Source organism: Necator americanus, chromosome II, assembly GCF_031761385.1.
Source record: "Necator americanus strain Aroian chromosome II, whole genome shotgun sequence".
NCBI classification, from domain to species: domain Eukaryota; kingdom Metazoa; phylum Nematoda; class Chromadorea; order Rhabditida; family Ancylostomatidae; genus Necator; species Necator americanus.
Genome location: NC_087372.1, coordinates 22,398,235 through 22,416,469, shown reverse-complemented (window position 1 = coordinate 22,416,469; position 18,235 = coordinate 22,398,235). Strand labels below are relative to the sequence as shown.

Genomic DNA, 18,235 nt, shown 5'->3' with positions numbered 1-18,235 from the left:
CTCTACTCTACTAAGTATTACCTTGTAAATGCATCTGCTGCTTGCCTCACTTCAAATACTTTGTGAGGGAATTCTTGTTTTTTTCTTTCGTTTTGACCTTCCTATTTTTCTGCATTCTCTGTTTTTTTTTAGGACTTTTGTTACTTCTCAGGCAAAACGAACCACTGCATTCCGAGTTTCCTCGAAAGCTTTTTGGCAACTACTTAGTTGATATTCCACTTTGTTGTTAATGATTGATACAATGTTCACCGGGTTTCCTGGAGAACATCTCTTCTAACTGATGGAGAATTGAACCACAACTACTGCTTCCTCTTTATTTTCTTAATATTCTTCCTACTTTGATTTTCTGACAGTTCATTCTATCTGAATTGCAGAAAATAGGATTCTCTATAATTATCTTCGTTCTCTTTTCAAAGACCTTTTCATGACTGGTTACATTAATTACCTTCTTTTTTTTCTCCTTTTAGAATCTGTTATTTTTGTTTTTCCAGCATTAGCATTCCAGGACCATCTTTACCCTTTTTGATGGCATACAAAAACTGGTTGTACCTACCTGTAAATTCGTCGATACACCCAAAATAAGCGGATATAAAGAAATTATACCGTCATGATTAAAGGCATCACCCCACGAATCTGGGGTGCTACGGGTTTCATGTGGGTTATGCCTATACGGGTGTGGGTCGTAAATTATGGGGAAGAGGGTGATTCCGTCCGTTTTTTCCTAATTACCGCAAAAAAAAAAACGGCCCGGAAGATGCGGCTTCGAGCGTTCCAGGGCGCTGTTGTCTACGAAGAGTTGTATTGGAGCGCGCCAGACTTGGGCACGCCCTGTGTGTTCCGGCCCGTTTTTTACGACGATTAGGAAGAGATGAACGGAATCACCTTCTTCCCCACAATCTACGGCCCCGTATAGACATAACCCACAAGAAACCCGTACCACCCCAGATTCGTGGGGTGGTGCCTTCAAGCAGGTTATTTTCTGAAGGAAACAAAATCGCGGCGATCTTCCATCTCTTGCAATCCCTGATTGTTTTACAATATCTTAGTCACTCATCTCTTGCGGCGCTGCTCTTCTCCAGAATGAAACCAGCTCTTTCACATTGTTCTACTCGTCGCTGCAAACCTAAAGATGATGCTGTTGTCGTAATTACGCCCATTCACGATTTTTTTTAGAATAACGTATTCGACCACTTTTCACCGTTAAACAATTTGTTTACAACAATAAGACTGCACTTGCAATGCTTTTGCGGCGCTTTTCTTCCGTACAAGGTCCCCTGTGTCAGAACTTTGGTAGCTGTCAGTCTGCCCATCAGGAGTTACAAGTTTCACGGGACATCTTAGCCGCTGTTAATTCGCTGAAACAGCAGTACCTTGTGCTCCGCTGATAACGTGGCTTGTTGTTCGCCCATGATCAGATAAACACGTTGCGTCTCTCGTCATATATCACTGCGATCGATCTTAGTTCATTATCCTCATGGCGAGAGAAATAGCGGCTCATTTTTTTGAAGGCAGTTTTATCTCGTTCTATATCGAGTCGTCAGAAAGTTTTGATTTTAGTGAAACTGAGAAATCTGCCGGTGTCTACGTGAAGCACCTACCCACGATGAGCACCCACTTTTGGATAATTGTCTATTTAGACAGTCCAAACTCCCCCGCTTACGTCAAATTTCGTTCAAAAAAGCACACGGCAGATTAGGAAAATTCAAACGTATGTAACTCTGGTCACACTGAATATTCAGGTGCAAAGATTTCGTGGAAAAATCCATTTATAGACTCTCAAGTATACCTAGATCATAGCTCGATAGAGTTATTAGCAATGCAGCTTGCGTTGAAGTGTACCCTTTCACCTCGATGATGTACCGCTCAGAATTCCGTCGACATTAAATGGTATTGCAACGGATGTAACGTAGTCGGTAAGAGGTCCAGAGACTGCACGATCCATCGATGGTTCGGAACCACCCCAGTGCGAGCCAAGACTCTCATCACTCTGGGTCGATAAATTGGTATCAGACTGGTCTGGGAGGATAGAAATAGGGATAGAACCACCCTGTCACTGTCACACTGTCACTTGGCCCCCGCAAGTCGATCCAACAGGCATTCATAAAAACCCCAACGATTAAGGATTGCGATCAATCGCGTTGGCGCGTCTCAAGTGGGCCGGTACACCAGTGACTTTACTCTTTTTTTACATGTTATTTTCTGTTTTTGAGGGCAATATTTGTACAACTCATGTCCTTTTTTATTTGCCATTTTCCAAGTTTCTGCCAAATTCTCTCTCCATATCCTCGTGAGTTTAACTTTTTATAGATCACCTTCGCAATCCCAACTTTGATGCGCTAACATAACTAATTCGTATGTTATGCAGTGATTCATCTTTTCTCTGCACACTTGCTGTGCTCACATTCGAAATCCACAACTTGTCCCAAGTTTAACACCAGGTCGAAGGTCTTGAAAGTGCTTTCGAAGGATTAGCAGTCGATATTTGTCCTAAGCCAGATACAATCGATGGAAGAAAAAAAGTCTGCGAAGACTTTTCTATGTGTGCTACTTTTGGAGCAGCCTTGATTATCATGGGATAAAGGACAAAGTAAAGTGTCTGGCATTAATCAATCCGCTTGGGAAACGCCATCGTGTTCACTTCAATTTCGAATCATTTGAGATTTACGAAACTGGCCTATATAATGACTTGCGGCGGTTACTCGATGTGCCAAGCGTCAGCGTTTTTATCCTCCCAGACAAGCGTGGTACCAATTCATCGACCTCGCAGAGGTGAAAAGCCTGGTGAGCGCTAGGACGGATTCCCAGGATTCGAACCTCCGATCGATCGTGTAGACAGCGGAACCTCTAACCGACAGCGCTACACCCGCCCCCGCTCACTGTCCTGGGATATGAGGTAACTAAGCACCCGCATCACTTGACCTAGTACCTTAGTCGTAGCAGCTTAAGCTTTTTTGCACATGCTCGAAAGTTTGGTGGTGTGTTTAGTCACTTTCATTAGCTGTAAATTTGTTACGAGTGAAAAGAGATGCAGAAGGAAAGAGGGCGTTTTAGTGAGTGAAAAACAATTTTGCACAGGAAAAGGGAGTCCCTTACTTTCCCTGAAGAAACTGAAAAGTCAGAGCTGAAAGACAGTATCTTTCATGTAGCCACTTACACCGTAAGTAGTTTTCGATTGGGAGACTCACAGTTCTGTTACACAGTGGCGAGCATTGATTAACTTCTCCGAAAAGTGGCATCGTGGACATTCGCACAAGAAACTTTGTTCTGCTGCGAAAAAGCCAACGTAAAGGAGTCGTATTTCCTGCAACAGTTTGTCTAGATTCCATTGAAACTAATATTTCTGGTACCCTGAATTGTGAGTCGCCAACACCAGAGCAATATCGAATGAAACAATAATTTAACTGGGCCAGCTTATGTGATATAGGAACACTTCTAGATGGTGACCAGAAGGCTTTGCAAATGAAATGAAAAATGAAGTCAAGTTGAGAAAAGTTGTCTTTAAATAGCATTGAGGGTAGAAAAATAAAGTATATTATATATATTTGTATAGTATATTTTGAATTTTTTATACATACTTTTTGTATATAAGGTTTTTCGACTAAATAAAATTTTGAGAACACTGATGGGAATGTATCTTCATCAATGGAAAAGTAATTAATATGTAAACAACCCAACGTCATTAAAATTCCTAGTTAATCTAGAAATCCCATAGGGAAGTACTAAGTGTCTTGTTCATTTTATCAAAACAATTTGATGAACATTTTTGTTGCTAATTATTATTGTCCTTATTGTCCTCTGGTAATACTTTTTGCTGCAGCTTATGAAAAAGAGGATGTTTTTGTGTGGGCAAGACAAGCAGCGGATTTTATGTTGTAGATGTGCCCCCTCAATGTCATTTTCTGCATCTCCATGTACAAATAGCGAATTGAGGTCCACACACATGTGAAGTGAATTTCGTTTAACCTTGAAAGGATTCGAAACAAGAGGTACCCTCATCTGCCTACAGTGCCGCACGTCTCGACGATTGGCGCTTCACCTGGGACTGACGGATTATTCACCTTCGTTGCTACCTAAACAGCTGACTCTGCTTAGGTAGCAACGAAAGTGAATAATAAATAAAATAAGAAGTGAATAATAAACGAACGAAACCGCTAATCATAAGCTGCATCAACGGCTAAGATGTAATTAACGAGCTACTAAACAGCTTTGGAGAATCAGACCCATCCACTGGGATTTTGTGATCTGTGGTGATCTCAAACTTGTAACCTGCCAGAAGCAAGAGAAATCCTCACGTGAAATATGAGAGGAACATGCATCTAGTGGCTTCAAATGACGTGTATGAAGATTTCTGTTGAAAAGAGGGAACATTCTAATTTTCAAAAGTTACGGTAATTGATGCAGCAGGTGTTGACACACGAATAAGGCAAATTGAGCACTTATAGTCAGAGAATAATGTAATGAATCTTCCTGATCCTTCTACCCAACTCAAAGATATGTCATCACAGGCACGTCAAAGTGTGGTGTGCTGTTATCATAACATATATTGACCTCATTTGTAAAAATTCACACCTTTTGCTAGGTGTTAATTCTTGTTTCTTTTTCAAGTAACAACATAAGGACGCCAACGACAAATAAATTTTGTCGCCGAATATGTCGCCGTTTGAAAAAAAAGCTTACGCCTACTTAAGCTTATAAAAACAGATAGATTGATCTAAATAGGGAAACAGACACCTCTGAATCTTCGAGATACCCTTTAAGTGCAATGCATGCCTGCGAGGCATTAGTAGCGCCGCATCAGACGTTGGGTGCCAATTTTTGCGTAGCCAATTGTGCAGAAAGAAATACCTAGCAAGCGGAAACTTTTAGAACTAAATTTTTTAAAATTTAAATTAAATTAAATTTAGAACTAAAAAGTCTTTAAATCTAACATCAATGTCTAGCATTCCAATGGATAAGTCGGTCGTTTCGATTTAATAATTGAGAATAGGTAGATATACACTTTTATCCGCATTTTTAAACGGCATTTCACTTATCTATGCTTCTTCAACAACTCTATTTAATGTTGCAAACAACTTCTGTCACCATGTATCCTTATTTGTTCGAAATCAACTAGTCGTAATAGCTAGAGTCGCGGCGAAATTTCTCGGACATCATCCAAACGTAGCGCAAGAAGATAGATGTAACTTTGGCGATCTATGGCGCTATCAGGAGCCGCGCAGCGCAATTATCGATACCGTACCATTCCCTTAGCATCCCATTCATTGGTTTCACCTGAATAGGTTGCTGAAAAGAACTAATCGATTATCGACCGCACGCTCGCGGACGCCGCGCGTGTACGAAGGTGGCGCGTTCTACGTACCTAATGGCAATGACGTTTCTCACGCCGTCTTTCAGGACGAGCATTGTCGCGCTCTACTCGTAATTTGCAGTCTGAACTCTATTGTCCCACGGATCTGAACATAGTCAATTTCGTGATATGTGGATTTCAACCTTCTGGATACGCGACCTTCTGGACACATCGTACAGGCAGCGCTTGACCTTTCACTCCCCTGGTAAGGTAGATGTATATAGTATCTTTACTGTTATTCGTCGTAGCGGGTGCTACCACTAAAGAAATCGAGAGAGGTTACATAGTCGTCTCGCTTTATCTTCGGCGCCTAGTAGTTCAGTAAATTTTCAGAATTCAACCATTTTTTCTAGCTGGATACTGTTCAATAGTTATCGGCGACTGCAGCGTTGATTGTTGACTTTTCTGGAATGAGTGTGTGGGAGATGGTATCAATTTGGTAGCATTCTTGAGGTAGAAGACTGAGGACTGAATTCCGATCAGTATCTCTGGACTGGAGTGGTAGGAAGGTAAGACGTCGACGACGATACCTGGCATTGAAAGGTACCAATTATCATTGCTGGCGTAAAAGCGGTCTGAGCTGCGGTTTGACACTGCAGAGCGTTAGGGGATACTCGCCGACAGAATGGGTGCTGCGGTACAAATCGTCGATGCGAATCCGTCCTCGAGTAGTGTCCATCATGTTGGTCAATGTGTAAGCGATGTCTTGTTGAGTTCTAGAATGAAAAATAAATAAATAAAATAAAGTTCTAAAATAAAATTAGAAAGTAGAACCATGTGTATCCATTTTAAAATGAAGTACAGAGGAGAAGTTGCTGCATTTACGCACTTATTTGTTTCTTTTAATAGTCGACATACAAATATTACCTGATAAGGTTGTATATCGAGTATCGAAACCTGTATCATTAAGTTTCCTCCATATCTGTACCCCGCCATAATCATAAACAAAGTTAGGTGTATCCACTTCAGACGAGTTTGCAGCTGTACACTCACCCTCTTGTACTGGAAGTAGAGAAGGAAATTGTAGAGTATGGAGTTTTTATTAGGAAAGAAGAAACACAACTTTATTAAGCCATAATGAGCCGTATACAAATCAATAAAAGAACAGCGAAATGCTTTAACAGAGTGGTACAATATGTAATAATAGTAGTGATATGTATGTGTAATAAAAAAAAGGGTGTGAGTCTGACAACCGTCTTTTGTCCTCTCCCCTCTGTATCTGCACATGAAGGCGACAAGTTAACTGGAGTTTTGTGCGAAAACAGTTTATTTCTGCCTATCACAATCATGACTCGTCCGACTCCCTGTTCGCTTCATGATTTTATTGTCTGTGCGTGGTCTCTATATTTTAGGTCATTTTCGCAAACCCTAACTATACAAGCTGCGAAATCCGCCTTCTCTTGATAGTACGTGTATCGAAACGAAGAGTAGAAAGAAGACGAATTCGGCATCTTCAAGTGGTAAATTACTGAACAGAAATATCCATTGAAATGTTCCGCAACGTTGGATTCGCAGTTGTAATACAGAGAATAATAAATACGCGAACGAATAATAAGAGAGATGTTGAGTAATGGTTAGAAATAATCGAGGCACCTCATTTGAAGTTCTATAAAACTCGCATAAAATGATCAAATCATGATCAATGATCAAATCAAATAAAGCGGACTTTTCCACGGGGTTGCTCGCGAGGCCGCAACTATGAATTGTATGAAACTGTGAATCGAATGGTTTGAAGGTTTATAACAACCGCTTTATTTTATAATCAGCTGAAACAGTCACACGGCTTCCACTGTATAGTTCTCCCAAGAGTTTTCGAGAGATCAAACAGGTTTTTTTTCCCATGTGTATAACAGAGTAATGGTTTTTTTTATCGTTTCTTTTATTCAAATGATTAATGATTTCAAATGATTTCGAATGATTTTGTCCTCTCTCACTGATAGTACTTTAGATGTTTGTTATCGGGTAGCATGTTACTTACTGTACGTTGGATAAGTAACTAGATTCATTCCGTCTTTAAGATGACCTACGACTTCACAGGGTTGTCTCAAGAGTTCACTGAGGACTACTCAGAAGAGGTTTCACATGGAAAGGCACCATCCTTAAGCCGAGCGTCCAGTTTCGATTCGATAGACCAGGTGAAGGCTTCTTTCGCACTAAATGATATCTTGTTTATAGCCGAAAGTGCTTTGTTTAGGCAAGTAACTAAATAAGAAGTAGAAATTTGCATGCAATAACCATCATGTGAACCAAACCCTGTCATGATCCCTGAGAGAAAATTTTGTAAGTTAATACGTATTGGATGCAGATTAACAGTTAGACATATTGGCGTGCTCCTCAAAATTAGAGTTTGTTTCCTCTGATAAAATGAAGAAAAATAACGATGCAAGCGATGGAAGTCTAACATCTAGAACTAATGCGGTTGCGCAGCAAATAGACCGCCGGCGGAACACACGTGCTGCTGTCCACTTCATTGTCGCCGTGGCCCGTTGCAACCACTCTCACCAGTATCTGTTTGCAGTGGTCAGCCACCAGCCGGGTACCCGATCAACTGACTTACTGAAAGGAAGCAAGTAATCGGCTGTAGCACCTGATCGATGCTGGTTGCTCATACTTGCGTAGAAACGGCATGAAGTTCGGCGCAACTGCGTAAGCGGTTGTGCTCGACGCGGGCTAGCGGCTGGGACCGAGGTGAAGTCATCACGCACTGCAGCGATGAGTGCTGCTAGCAAGCAAAACATATGCGAAATAACTCAATGTGCAAAGCATACACATAGGAACATTTCCTTAACGTTTTGGAAGAATAGTCCAACTATCTTTCAGAAAACAAGGTAATCAATGAGAAAATAACCACGAAACCATAACCTTTTTCTACGGCTATTAGGAAGAAATGGACGGGATCGCCCTTCTCTCCATAACTTACGATCCCGTATACGAATTCTCCGCCTGAAATCCGTACCACCTCAGATTCGTGGGGTGATGCCTTTAACTGATTCACTGAACTTGCAAACGCGAACCTTTGTGTATGCTCCAGTCCCCTCAGCAGCCTGTTCACTGGTTTTACTTGAACAGGGTGGTGATGAGATCTCATCAATTTTTGGGTTCTCGGTCTTGCACGCTGCACGTGCACGAGGATTGCGCACTGCACTTGATTTTGTAGGAAAAAAAATGCCGTCTCTCACGCCGTTTTTTTTTTTACGTCGATTAGGGGGAAATGACCGGAGCTTCGTTTGTTTGCGTAACTTACGACCCAAACTCTAAGCTTTCCCTGGAGTTTCCGTATCATGTCAATTTGGCAATACGCTGCCTTTAAGTTATCACATACATCTACGTTTTTTGATGGAATAACTACCAGTCAGATTTTTCATGTGTTAGATTGTTTGTTTTTGGTGATATTTGCAAACTATGCCTTGGACGCTGTTCAATGCTGGAGAGCATCCAATACAGAAAATCTCCCCGAACACTGACTCTAAGTAGCAAAGATGGAGCTGCCAATATACTTGGAAAATAGTGATAGCGAAATGGAAACGCCATTTCGCTATCACTATTTAGCAACGTTCATATCCCAGTTTCAGTCTTCACATTGGTCTATACCACTTTTCCAGCAGACAAAAACAACCTTATTATTTTAAACCCAATGTCTTCAGAATGGTAAGAAACAAATAGTCAACGGAGCAATTTGGAAGATGTTTGACATTTTCTTATATTTGACAATTGGGGATTGTGGAATGTATTGATAAGTCTTACATAACCTCCTAACTGATGGTCTGATAGGCGTACATTTGGCCAAAGAAAAAACCGTTTCTTCAGAGCCTATTCGGATATCGTTAATGAGCAAAGCATTCATTGAATATGGCGTATGAAACAGATTCATCTTATAAGCTCATTTATGGATTGTGAAAAATATTTCTGCAGCGTTTCCAGATTGCTGCGGACGAAAATCTCAGTGCTTATTTTTTTTAGGATGCGCCACTTAATGACTATCTCTCCTCTGAGGAACTCGACAAACTGAGCAGCTGCTTGAGTGAGGTAAGCGAATCGTCTCCGTAGTGGTTTACTCTTAATTCGGCTTCGAAATACGTTTGTGTAAAATTCTGAGCACGGGAGAAGTTGCAGACTTTGCGTGTTGCACACCACGTCGAAAACTTCGGCGTAAACCGTTTTGAGTTAGGGTGTCGCATTGCGTCCTCGGTGAAGGCGTGCGATCGCCCGCAGAGCACGACGAACTTCTCTTCTTTCCTAGGTCTTCTAAGTTTTTCATTCTTATCCGTGTACTTCTAACAAAGACCTTTTCCATTAATCTTATCGTTTGTTTTGCTGCTATCGAGCCTTTGGCAAGTAAGGAAAAACTATTTTCCAAGTACTATAACACGTAGGATGCTAATCGTGCGCAATTAGAAATATATAGCAGAAATCGGATCCCAAAAGATAAGATCGTAGAGGAACCCAAGAAGCGGGCTATTTTGCGAAAAAAGTGAAGAAGTATGGGAAACAAGAAAGAAAGAGCTCTGAGGACCTCAGGACATTCTGCGGTGCGAAGATATACTTGAAAGTCAGGTTAGAATAGCATGTTAGTCACATAACGCCAACGGTAGGAGATCACAAATCGATTCATGATACTAGCGCAACGTTTCTTTAAGAGACACCGAAGTAAAGCGCAGAACAGCTTGAAAGTGCATCTTCGTCGAAGATGAGCAGTGATCAGAACTCGATGGTTCCGTCCGTGCAGTACCGAGGGTCTGCCATACTGCAAAAGATCGCTGTGGTTGAGCAGTAGTCTTGCGGATAACTATCTGTATGCAACGCGTTAGAGGCAGCATACCACGGAATTGGAGGTATTGGAATCGCTTCACCAATATGTAGTGTTGTGGGGTTGTTCTGGCGTGACGCAAGAATTGTTTCTCAGTGAGACATTTGACAGTACGTGTTAGGGTGAGGCGTGACGTTCCACTCTTCATATAATCGGTAATTCTGTGGTCAATAAACTATAACACTGAACCGTCATAACCAAATTCTAAGGGCTTAATATAAACTCATTTTTTTTTTGAAGGCGCCACCACACACTCAGAACCACCACATGACACGCTTTTAGACGCCTCTTAGAAAAATTCGATCGGGAAGGCGGTTCTCCACATCGTTCTTAAAAGCAGCATACCACGAATCTAGGTTGGTACGAATTTCAGGTTGAGTATCCGCACATCGTAGATTATGGATCGTAGATTATGGAGCCCGGGGTGGTGCCGCTCATCTCTCGCTGAATCACTGCAAGCAGCCGGCCCCTGAATGCTGTTTTGTACGATGCGTTCTATGGCAACGCGCCACCCTTGCACGCGTAGCGTCCTTTACTGCCTATCGGGGCAGTGCGAATTGATTTTCGACGAATCGCAGCGTGGAGGCGGCGCAAGGGGTGGAGCGTTGCAATAGATGGCGTCGTACAAAACAGCATTCTGGAGGCGGGTGTTTGCGGTGATGCAGGGAGAGATGAGCGGAACTACCCCCGTCTCCATAATCTACAACCCAGTATACGGACTCCACCTGAAATCCGCACTACCTCAGATTTGTGGTATGTTGCCTTCAAGGACAATATGGGATGATTGGACGTGGACATCATCCTCGTGATTTGCATCCCTAAGACTGCCCGCAGAGCACCATACCGCGCGCCCGCGCAGCTCTGAACTCTGCGGGCAGCCTGGCTCTATCTATTCGTGGGAAGATGCCAACATCCCATCTCCATTTCTTGCTACGCTGCCGTTAAGCAACAGCAACAGCTTGCGCAATAGGCTTCAAGCCGTTTCGACCTAAGTGTACTCAAATTGTGGTTAAAATCTTGAAACACAAAGAAACCTCCAGATGTGAAGCTTAAGAAATTTTAGCTTACTGTGATCCTAGCTTACTGTGATTAAATGTTCATCAGCTTGAAAACTTCGGAATTTCGCGTTTCGAAAGAATCCGTTAGAAGTTTTGAGTAGACTGACTTTATCATCACTTGCCACTGTTGTCATCTTTCCTCTGTGTGACTTTTTTTCTCCCCTATCTTCCCTCTATTTTATTACAAATACAAATTACATTCCTCACTCAAAAACGAAATCAAATTTGAAATGAAAGTGAATTTAAAGTGGTTGAAGCAGATGTTCTGTTTTTAACATCATTTTGAACGAGGATGAGCATCCAAAATTTGCTTTTCGGTAGAAGATTGCCGTAAAATAGTAAGCAGCAAGAAAATTGAAATTTTCTGACTAGTAGCACCTTTGCCATGATAGCTGGAACATAATAAAAGAAGAACCAGTGTTTCCCGACTTTAGTTCGGGACCCCAGCACTTGTGCTGATCGCTCTGCATAGCGAGTACTTCGAAGAGTTGTTCGTTCCCGAAAAATTAGCGTACTGCGCTACCATTCCCGCGACAGCTTTTGTTTTCCTCGTCAGAATTCCCATCAAAACGACGTGGTGCCTATGATGTTTGATACCATGGTGAACTTCCTTGTCATTCGTCTGTTTTCTTCTGGCACCCAAAGAACTCTACAAGTGTACGAGATCGTTCTTTGCGTTCACGCACTGCGCCGCCCATCCGCGACGTAATTCGTGCGAAACGTGCTCGTTCATTTCAAACGGCTTTTCTACATGCCTCTCTCTTATCGCTGCTACTCGTTTGGCGAGACCATAGTGAAGGAAGTTAATGTTGGCTCCGTGTCGGATGTGGGTAGTTTATTTCATCGAGTTTTTACGTTTTTTTGTCGCTAGTTTTCCGCACAGCTGCTGTCCTGAATTGTTTGGCAGTTATTTCTGGTTGTTCTGGCGACCGCGAAGTTACCCCTTCCCTATTTCACACAGCTTATCTGCGTGTCCCACACTAGTTAGAGCACCATATTTTTATTCAGGAGTGTTTTATTGTTGTAAAGTTCATGTTCCATTCTTGGTACTTTGGCTGCACATTCTTGGGCCTCGTGATTCATTCATTTTGTCTCTGATCAGATCTATAACATCGTTTCATTGCACCCACATACCATTTTTTTTCGCAATTATAACGCTCCTGAGGTATGTCTGGCGGTGTTTACCGTACAGCACCATATGAACATTCAACTGTTGCCTTGTTTTAAAAATGTTTTGATTTGCTTCTTTTTTGCTTTAGCTGGAGCAGAGAACCAAGATAGTTAACGTTACTTTATTTCGGCTAACGTTGCTATTTCGGCCATAGTCGCCTTCCTCAGAGCCTGGAAAAACCATTAACATTATCGTAATAGTCGTGACTGTTTTGATTTGTGATGAGATGTAGTAGATTTGAATGGAGAGGGTGTAGTCAAGTTACTGTAGTAATTAGTAAGTGTTAGGTTGGGTAGGATTTTGTACTATTTTCTACTTATTTTTTACACGCGCATACCATTTTCAATTTCATACTTTCTTAACCATTCATTGGTGATCATCATTCGATGTATTCATCATGAGTCCTTACCACAATGTTCTATATTTCTGGGAGGGAAGCTGAGGGTTGTGTTTTAAGGAGAAACTCAACAGCCGATTTGAGGTCAGTGAGAGAATTGAAGAGTTTTCGCTTCAGGGAATGCTTGAGGGTCCTGGACAAGCAGTAGTCTGATAGGGCGAGGCCTAGGGAATATGGTAGATGGGCGACTCAATCTAGATAGGACACTTTCTCAATCTATGGCCTCAATTTGAAGAAAGTGAACGGCACCGGTCTCGGTCGCTTCTACCACAGCATTCGCGAGTCCCAGAAGCAGCGGAAGAGAATCTTCCGTTGGCTATGATTCGATTGTGTAGAATGGGTACTCCCTCAACGCCTCGTTGATGTAGATGCCGGCCTGACGTGCCGAGCCTGCCTCCATTTGTAGAAGATCACTCGGAGATGACGTTGATCCATTCGCATTACAACGCTGGAGCATCGCAGAGACGCGGCGATCTTATATGCCTGACTAGGAAGCTTTGAGAACAATCTAACATTTAACCTAGCCCTCAAGAAAAACGTGTGTCCTAACTTTCAAACGTCAGTTTGTTTCAAAGTATAAAAAGTAAGTGGCTAACCTAGTAGTATAGTGAAGGTGGACTTGAGATTACCAACTAACCTTTATTTATTACACTTATTTTTTCCACGCACATTAACGACCTTACGGTCCATTCTTGCTATTTTACGAACACAGTAAAATAGGAATACAAACAGCGTGCACTAGACTGAAGTACATGGAGGTATAGATGCCTAAGGTTACTAGGATTTTGAGTTTTTGTTTGAAAAACCTGTATTCTGGTTATTTCCGGTTGTGGGTGTTAGTAGTAGGTTGTGGAATTGAAATAATTTTATAAGAGCTTCAGCTGCCACAACTGCGGAATATGTTAGCAAACAAAAGCTGTCAGAATTTGGGTGTTTGTATTTTTCTCTTTCCTGTTTATGAAACTATCTTTGCAGTTACAATCTGATCAAAACGAACCGATGCCGGATGGAATTGGGTCAGCGGCTCGGCCGCGTGAAGGTGTAGTCGGGTCGTTTTATCCAGTTGCAATGCAATGCAGTTGTGGTCGAAGTGGAGCTCCTACTCATCTGTGCTGAATAACTAGAACCAGCGAGGGCTCCACATCGATCACAAACAGCTAGCTCCACTAAATCACTTCGGGCGCAACCGCTCACGCAATTGCACCATGCCTGAGGTCGTTTTGACCCGACCCTTGATTCGTTAAATCACGAGGTCATCTCAGGACAAATCTGCGTATGTGAAGTTGCGCTTGATAGAATTTCCACGAATTGCTTTTACTTTTCCTCGAGGCTGATGCACAGTCATTTGCGCGAAGTAAACGTGCTACTACAGCTCCCCACTATTAAAGAAAGTGTCTAACTTCTGTTTCTACTGCGTAAGAATTGCCAGTTATTCATAGAATCGCGCTGGTCACGAACGAGACAGCTGGCGTCTAGCGCTTGGTACGCACATATCAGCGGTGTACTTTGACCACCGCGAGAGATCCTTTGTGTTGTACACATCATCAGCGTTTTAGTGATATCAAGGCGTTCATGCACTTTCATACACTGCATGTAGTGTTTCAAGGGCTTCATGCGGTTGTTTAAAAACACTGCCTTTCGTGGAAATGTGGTTTTAATTGTTTTACTCATCCCGTGCACAGCATCCTTTTTATTTGCTTCGCTCATTAGTAGGTGAGGTGTTTAATTACCTTCTCGGTGATTTCCTTACTGACAGCGTTTAGAAAGTTTTTTCTCACACTTTTCACTAGTGGGAGTATTCGGAAACAATTAAGATCACTTTACTTTAAGGTTTCATCGGATCCTGGGAAGGAGCTCTCCACTTCAATCTTCTACGATGTAATACAAGCATTGGTGGCTCTTTGGACATGTGTCTTCTCTCTCCTTTATTCGTATGCGTGGCGTCAGCACAGGAAGAAATTCATTATGAGCATTGTAAGTTACTCTTTCCTTGTCTTTTTCTTTTCTGAATTTGGGTTCCTAAATTCCTGCATTTGAATAAGGATGAAACCAAACTAGACCAGGAGAAAAGCATTAGGTTTGAACTGTGTTAAGGAAATTCATTGTTTGGAAGTTTATTTCCGCCCTCAAAAGTGAGATTCGAAACCACGAAGCAGAGTTGCTCGAATATCCTCGCTTAAAATTAAAATCTACAATGCGATGTTTAGCTATAAACTAGCTTGCAAGTGAATTTTCCTATTAAGAATGTTGGTAAAAGATGTGAAATGTCAAAGATTTTTGTGGTGCCTTTGCTGTATCATGACGTACTCCATAATAGTGTATGCAATCAGTTTTTCTTCTGTTTTTTTTTCTTCTATTCATATTATTTTATGCTTATTTCCAAATACAATGGTGAATTTCGGTTTTGGAAAGGATCTGTTATTGTCATATCTCAATGTATGGAGGTGTAATTTTGCTTAACGCTTATTAACTATTTATTTATGTTGAGTCTTTCTTAGTTCTTCTTCTTTCCGTGTTTATATTGAGTCTTCCTTTTGCTTGAGGATTTGTAAGACGTGGAGCATAGAAGTAGGAAATGATCACAACGTGTGTCTTGAATACGACTAAAGATAATCTCATTTCTACTGCGTAAGGAGCGTTAGGCGTGGATGCAAATAATCCGCCTCGCATGATGAAAGTACCATTTGAAAAATTCAAACTAGAAGATGCTGATGTTGCTGATTATGCTGACGTTCTTGAACGAATTTTGCTAGTCCGAAATTCAAGATCAGCGTCATTTCTAAGGAATGTGAACTCAGAAGAGCCAAAATATAATGCAACATCTCATTTGCCTCAACTCCAACCGTGCTAATGAACCTCGAAGTTCTTTGAATTAATACATTTGTCTTCTCGTTCATTTACAATAACTGGATTGTTATGTTTACACAAAGCAACATTTCTAATTTATATACAACTACATATAGTCGGTTCAGAGTTAGCGGAAGATAGGCGCAGTTGCGGAAGCGGGTGCGCTCGAAAGGCGCGGTGGAGCTTCTGGGATCGATGTGGAACCATCGCTAGCTTTACCCGGACTGCAGGGAACTTCAGATCATTTACTTTCGAGTGTGGTAGTGGTACACGAACGTTCCTAAGAACTGATAGGTACTTGAAGGTTTCTCAAGTATGGCACGAGAAATTGCATTCTCGCCGACATCCGTACATCTTCTTTTTTTTAAGATTTTCTTCCTGAAAAAGGAGAAAACGCTGCGAATTCCGGAAAGCCGCATTTCACGATTATCAACTGCGAATTTTTCGCTTCTTTATCATAATTCTTTTCGGGAAAAACAACAGTGGATAGACTGTAACGAATACGATCAGCTTATCGAAGCATTACTACTGTTCGAATAAATCCGAAAAACTAAAGGCCATCAATAGAAGTCTCTTTGCAAACTCGATTGGTACGACTATTAAATTATCTTGTTTCCGCTGTTGACATCGTTCCTATATGCGTGAACCATTAGCTTGGTGGAATGAATGCTGGTCCACTCCTCTGAAGTGTGCGGAAAAATTAGTCAACGGCTGAACTTGAAAACGATGTCCAAGAAAAGTGGACGCGTTGCATACGCCACTCATGGTAAAGGAATCGCGTTCACACTTTAAGAAACAAATACATCCGAAGGTGCAAGCTTTATGTACGTAAGTCAGAACATGATAAATGGCTTAACTCCTTTCTAGAGGAAATGAGCGGACAGAAGATATATGGGAGGTGCGACGGAGATGGGGAACTAGCGCAGAAATGCTGGAATTTCTTACTGTGATTTGTGATGATCATCTGTTCAGTATCTGCTAACGAAAGGATACTTAACTATGTTGAAGGTTCTCGAGCGATCATCCTGGATTGGTCCGCCTTCCACTTCCCTTTAAAAAGTGCTGGCAAAAATGGTGGAGAGAAATGCTGAAGAAAATTCGGCATTCAACTCATTGACCAAGTGCCTGTGATCGTCACCCAGAAGAACGTCTCCTTGAAATCTTCAACCGGAATCAGGGTGGACGGTCAACTTATTTAACTCGTGGATGGGATGCATATTTATTTAACTCATTTGAGCTGTATACTGAAAAATGGTGGCACCTACAAGAGGGATACTCAGCTAAGTTTCGCTGGAGTCAATTTGCCATTTAACTCCTTGGCTAAACGTGGTCGCCCCATCGCCATCGAAGTCGAACTGCGAGTCCACCGATTCTGAATTCGCTCTATCATCATGACAGGTTGTAGACATCAACAGCTAGCCTGGAATTAGTAATAGAAAACTGTTCTCTTTTTTGGCACGTTATAAGGAGTTATAATTATAATACTGTCCAAGACGGAGATGGTAAAAAAGATGTTGGGCGTTGGCAGAAAGCTCAATCGGGACATAGCGTTTCGCAGATCATGGGATAGCGACGGATAGATAAATTATGTGCGAGCTTTAGCTGAAAATTCAAAGGAACGTACTTCGACACGTCTAAGGACGGCACACGCAAATATGCGGCCGCGCTAAACCGTAACATCCGCCCGCGGTGGAAGCCATGTGAAAATAGAAAGTGTCTCTCATTCTTGCCACCATTACTGGAAGCGAAGTACTGAACCGTCAGTGAAACGTCGAAATTTCCTGTGAACGCTGCAATTAAGAACATCGTTTTCAGTTTGTAAGAACAGGTAATGATTGACTGCTCAGCTGTACTTCCCGGAGAGCATTTTTCTTGTCGAGGGTATATTTGTAGAACAGTTGTAAAAGTTCTCGAAAAAATAGTGAGCGTGTCTAATGATCGAATATGAATAACCGTTGCGATCTATAATGTCTGTATTTTATTTTAATTTGATTTTTTTCAGTTTTTCGTGGTTCCGATGGTTTTCACCGTATGCAGTATCATTTCTGGCCTTCTTGCGACAATGGTTGTTTTGGGCAGAATGTTCAGCACTCCTATCGCATACAAAGATTTCTTGAACATGAGAGAAAAAATGCTCATCCGACAAGGTGGGTCTCGTCGCTCGTTGTGTTCATGGTTATTATCATTAGTATTGTTATTCGGAACTAAGTCAAACTCTTGAAGATTCTGTTAATTGTGGCAAGAGGCAACGATCATACTCTGGCGCTTCGTCCGTTTCTGTAACTTCGGAGGATTACCTACCCAAACCACTGTGTCGACGTCACTCAGTCAGTCATAACAGTCTCTGCTCAAGACCGCCGAGCGTGAATCGCAAGTACAGTTATGCCTACTCACACTACAACGCTTGTGACTCTGATGAGGATGACTAGCATCAGTAGTTATGATTTCTCTATATTTTCCCTCGTATTTATTTCTCATACTATTTTCTCAAGTCTCACTCTGCTTACTGCATTTCTGCTTATTCACTACCTTGCAAAAGGCGCTGCTCAATTTCTCGTTAGTGATGATGGAATTTGCTCAGCTTGAAATTGTATGATGTTTTCCTCTC

General features: G+C 41.8%; 1 protein-coding gene across 4 annotated transcripts; it reads left to right on the top strand.

Moving 5' to 3' along the window:
• Positions 1-5,972: 5,972 nt before the first annotated feature.
• On the top strand, positions 5,973-18,056 carry RB195_019032 (uncharacterized protein; the record flags this gene model as incomplete). Of its 4 annotated transcripts, XM_064186706.1 has the most annotated exons (7): positions 5,973-6,029; positions 6,700-6,807; positions 7,366-7,482; positions 9,308-9,373; positions 14,611-14,754; positions 17,630-17,774; positions 17,851-18,056. In XM_064186706.1, 7 exons carry the CDS (start codon positions 5,973-5,975, stop codon positions 18,054-18,056), a joined length of 843 nt encoding a protein of 280 aa, XP_064042587.1. The 4 variants fall into 4 exon arrangements, with proteins under 4 accessions (XP_064042587.1, XP_064042588.1, XP_064042589.1 ...); XM_064186707.1 differs by lacking the exons at positions 5,973-6,029; positions 6,700-6,807; XM_013448232.2 differs by lacking the exons at positions 5,973-6,029; positions 6,700-6,807; positions 7,366-7,482; positions 9,308-9,373 and adding an exon at positions 11,964-12,038.
• Between the last annotated feature and the right edge of the window lie 179 nt (positions 18,057-18,235).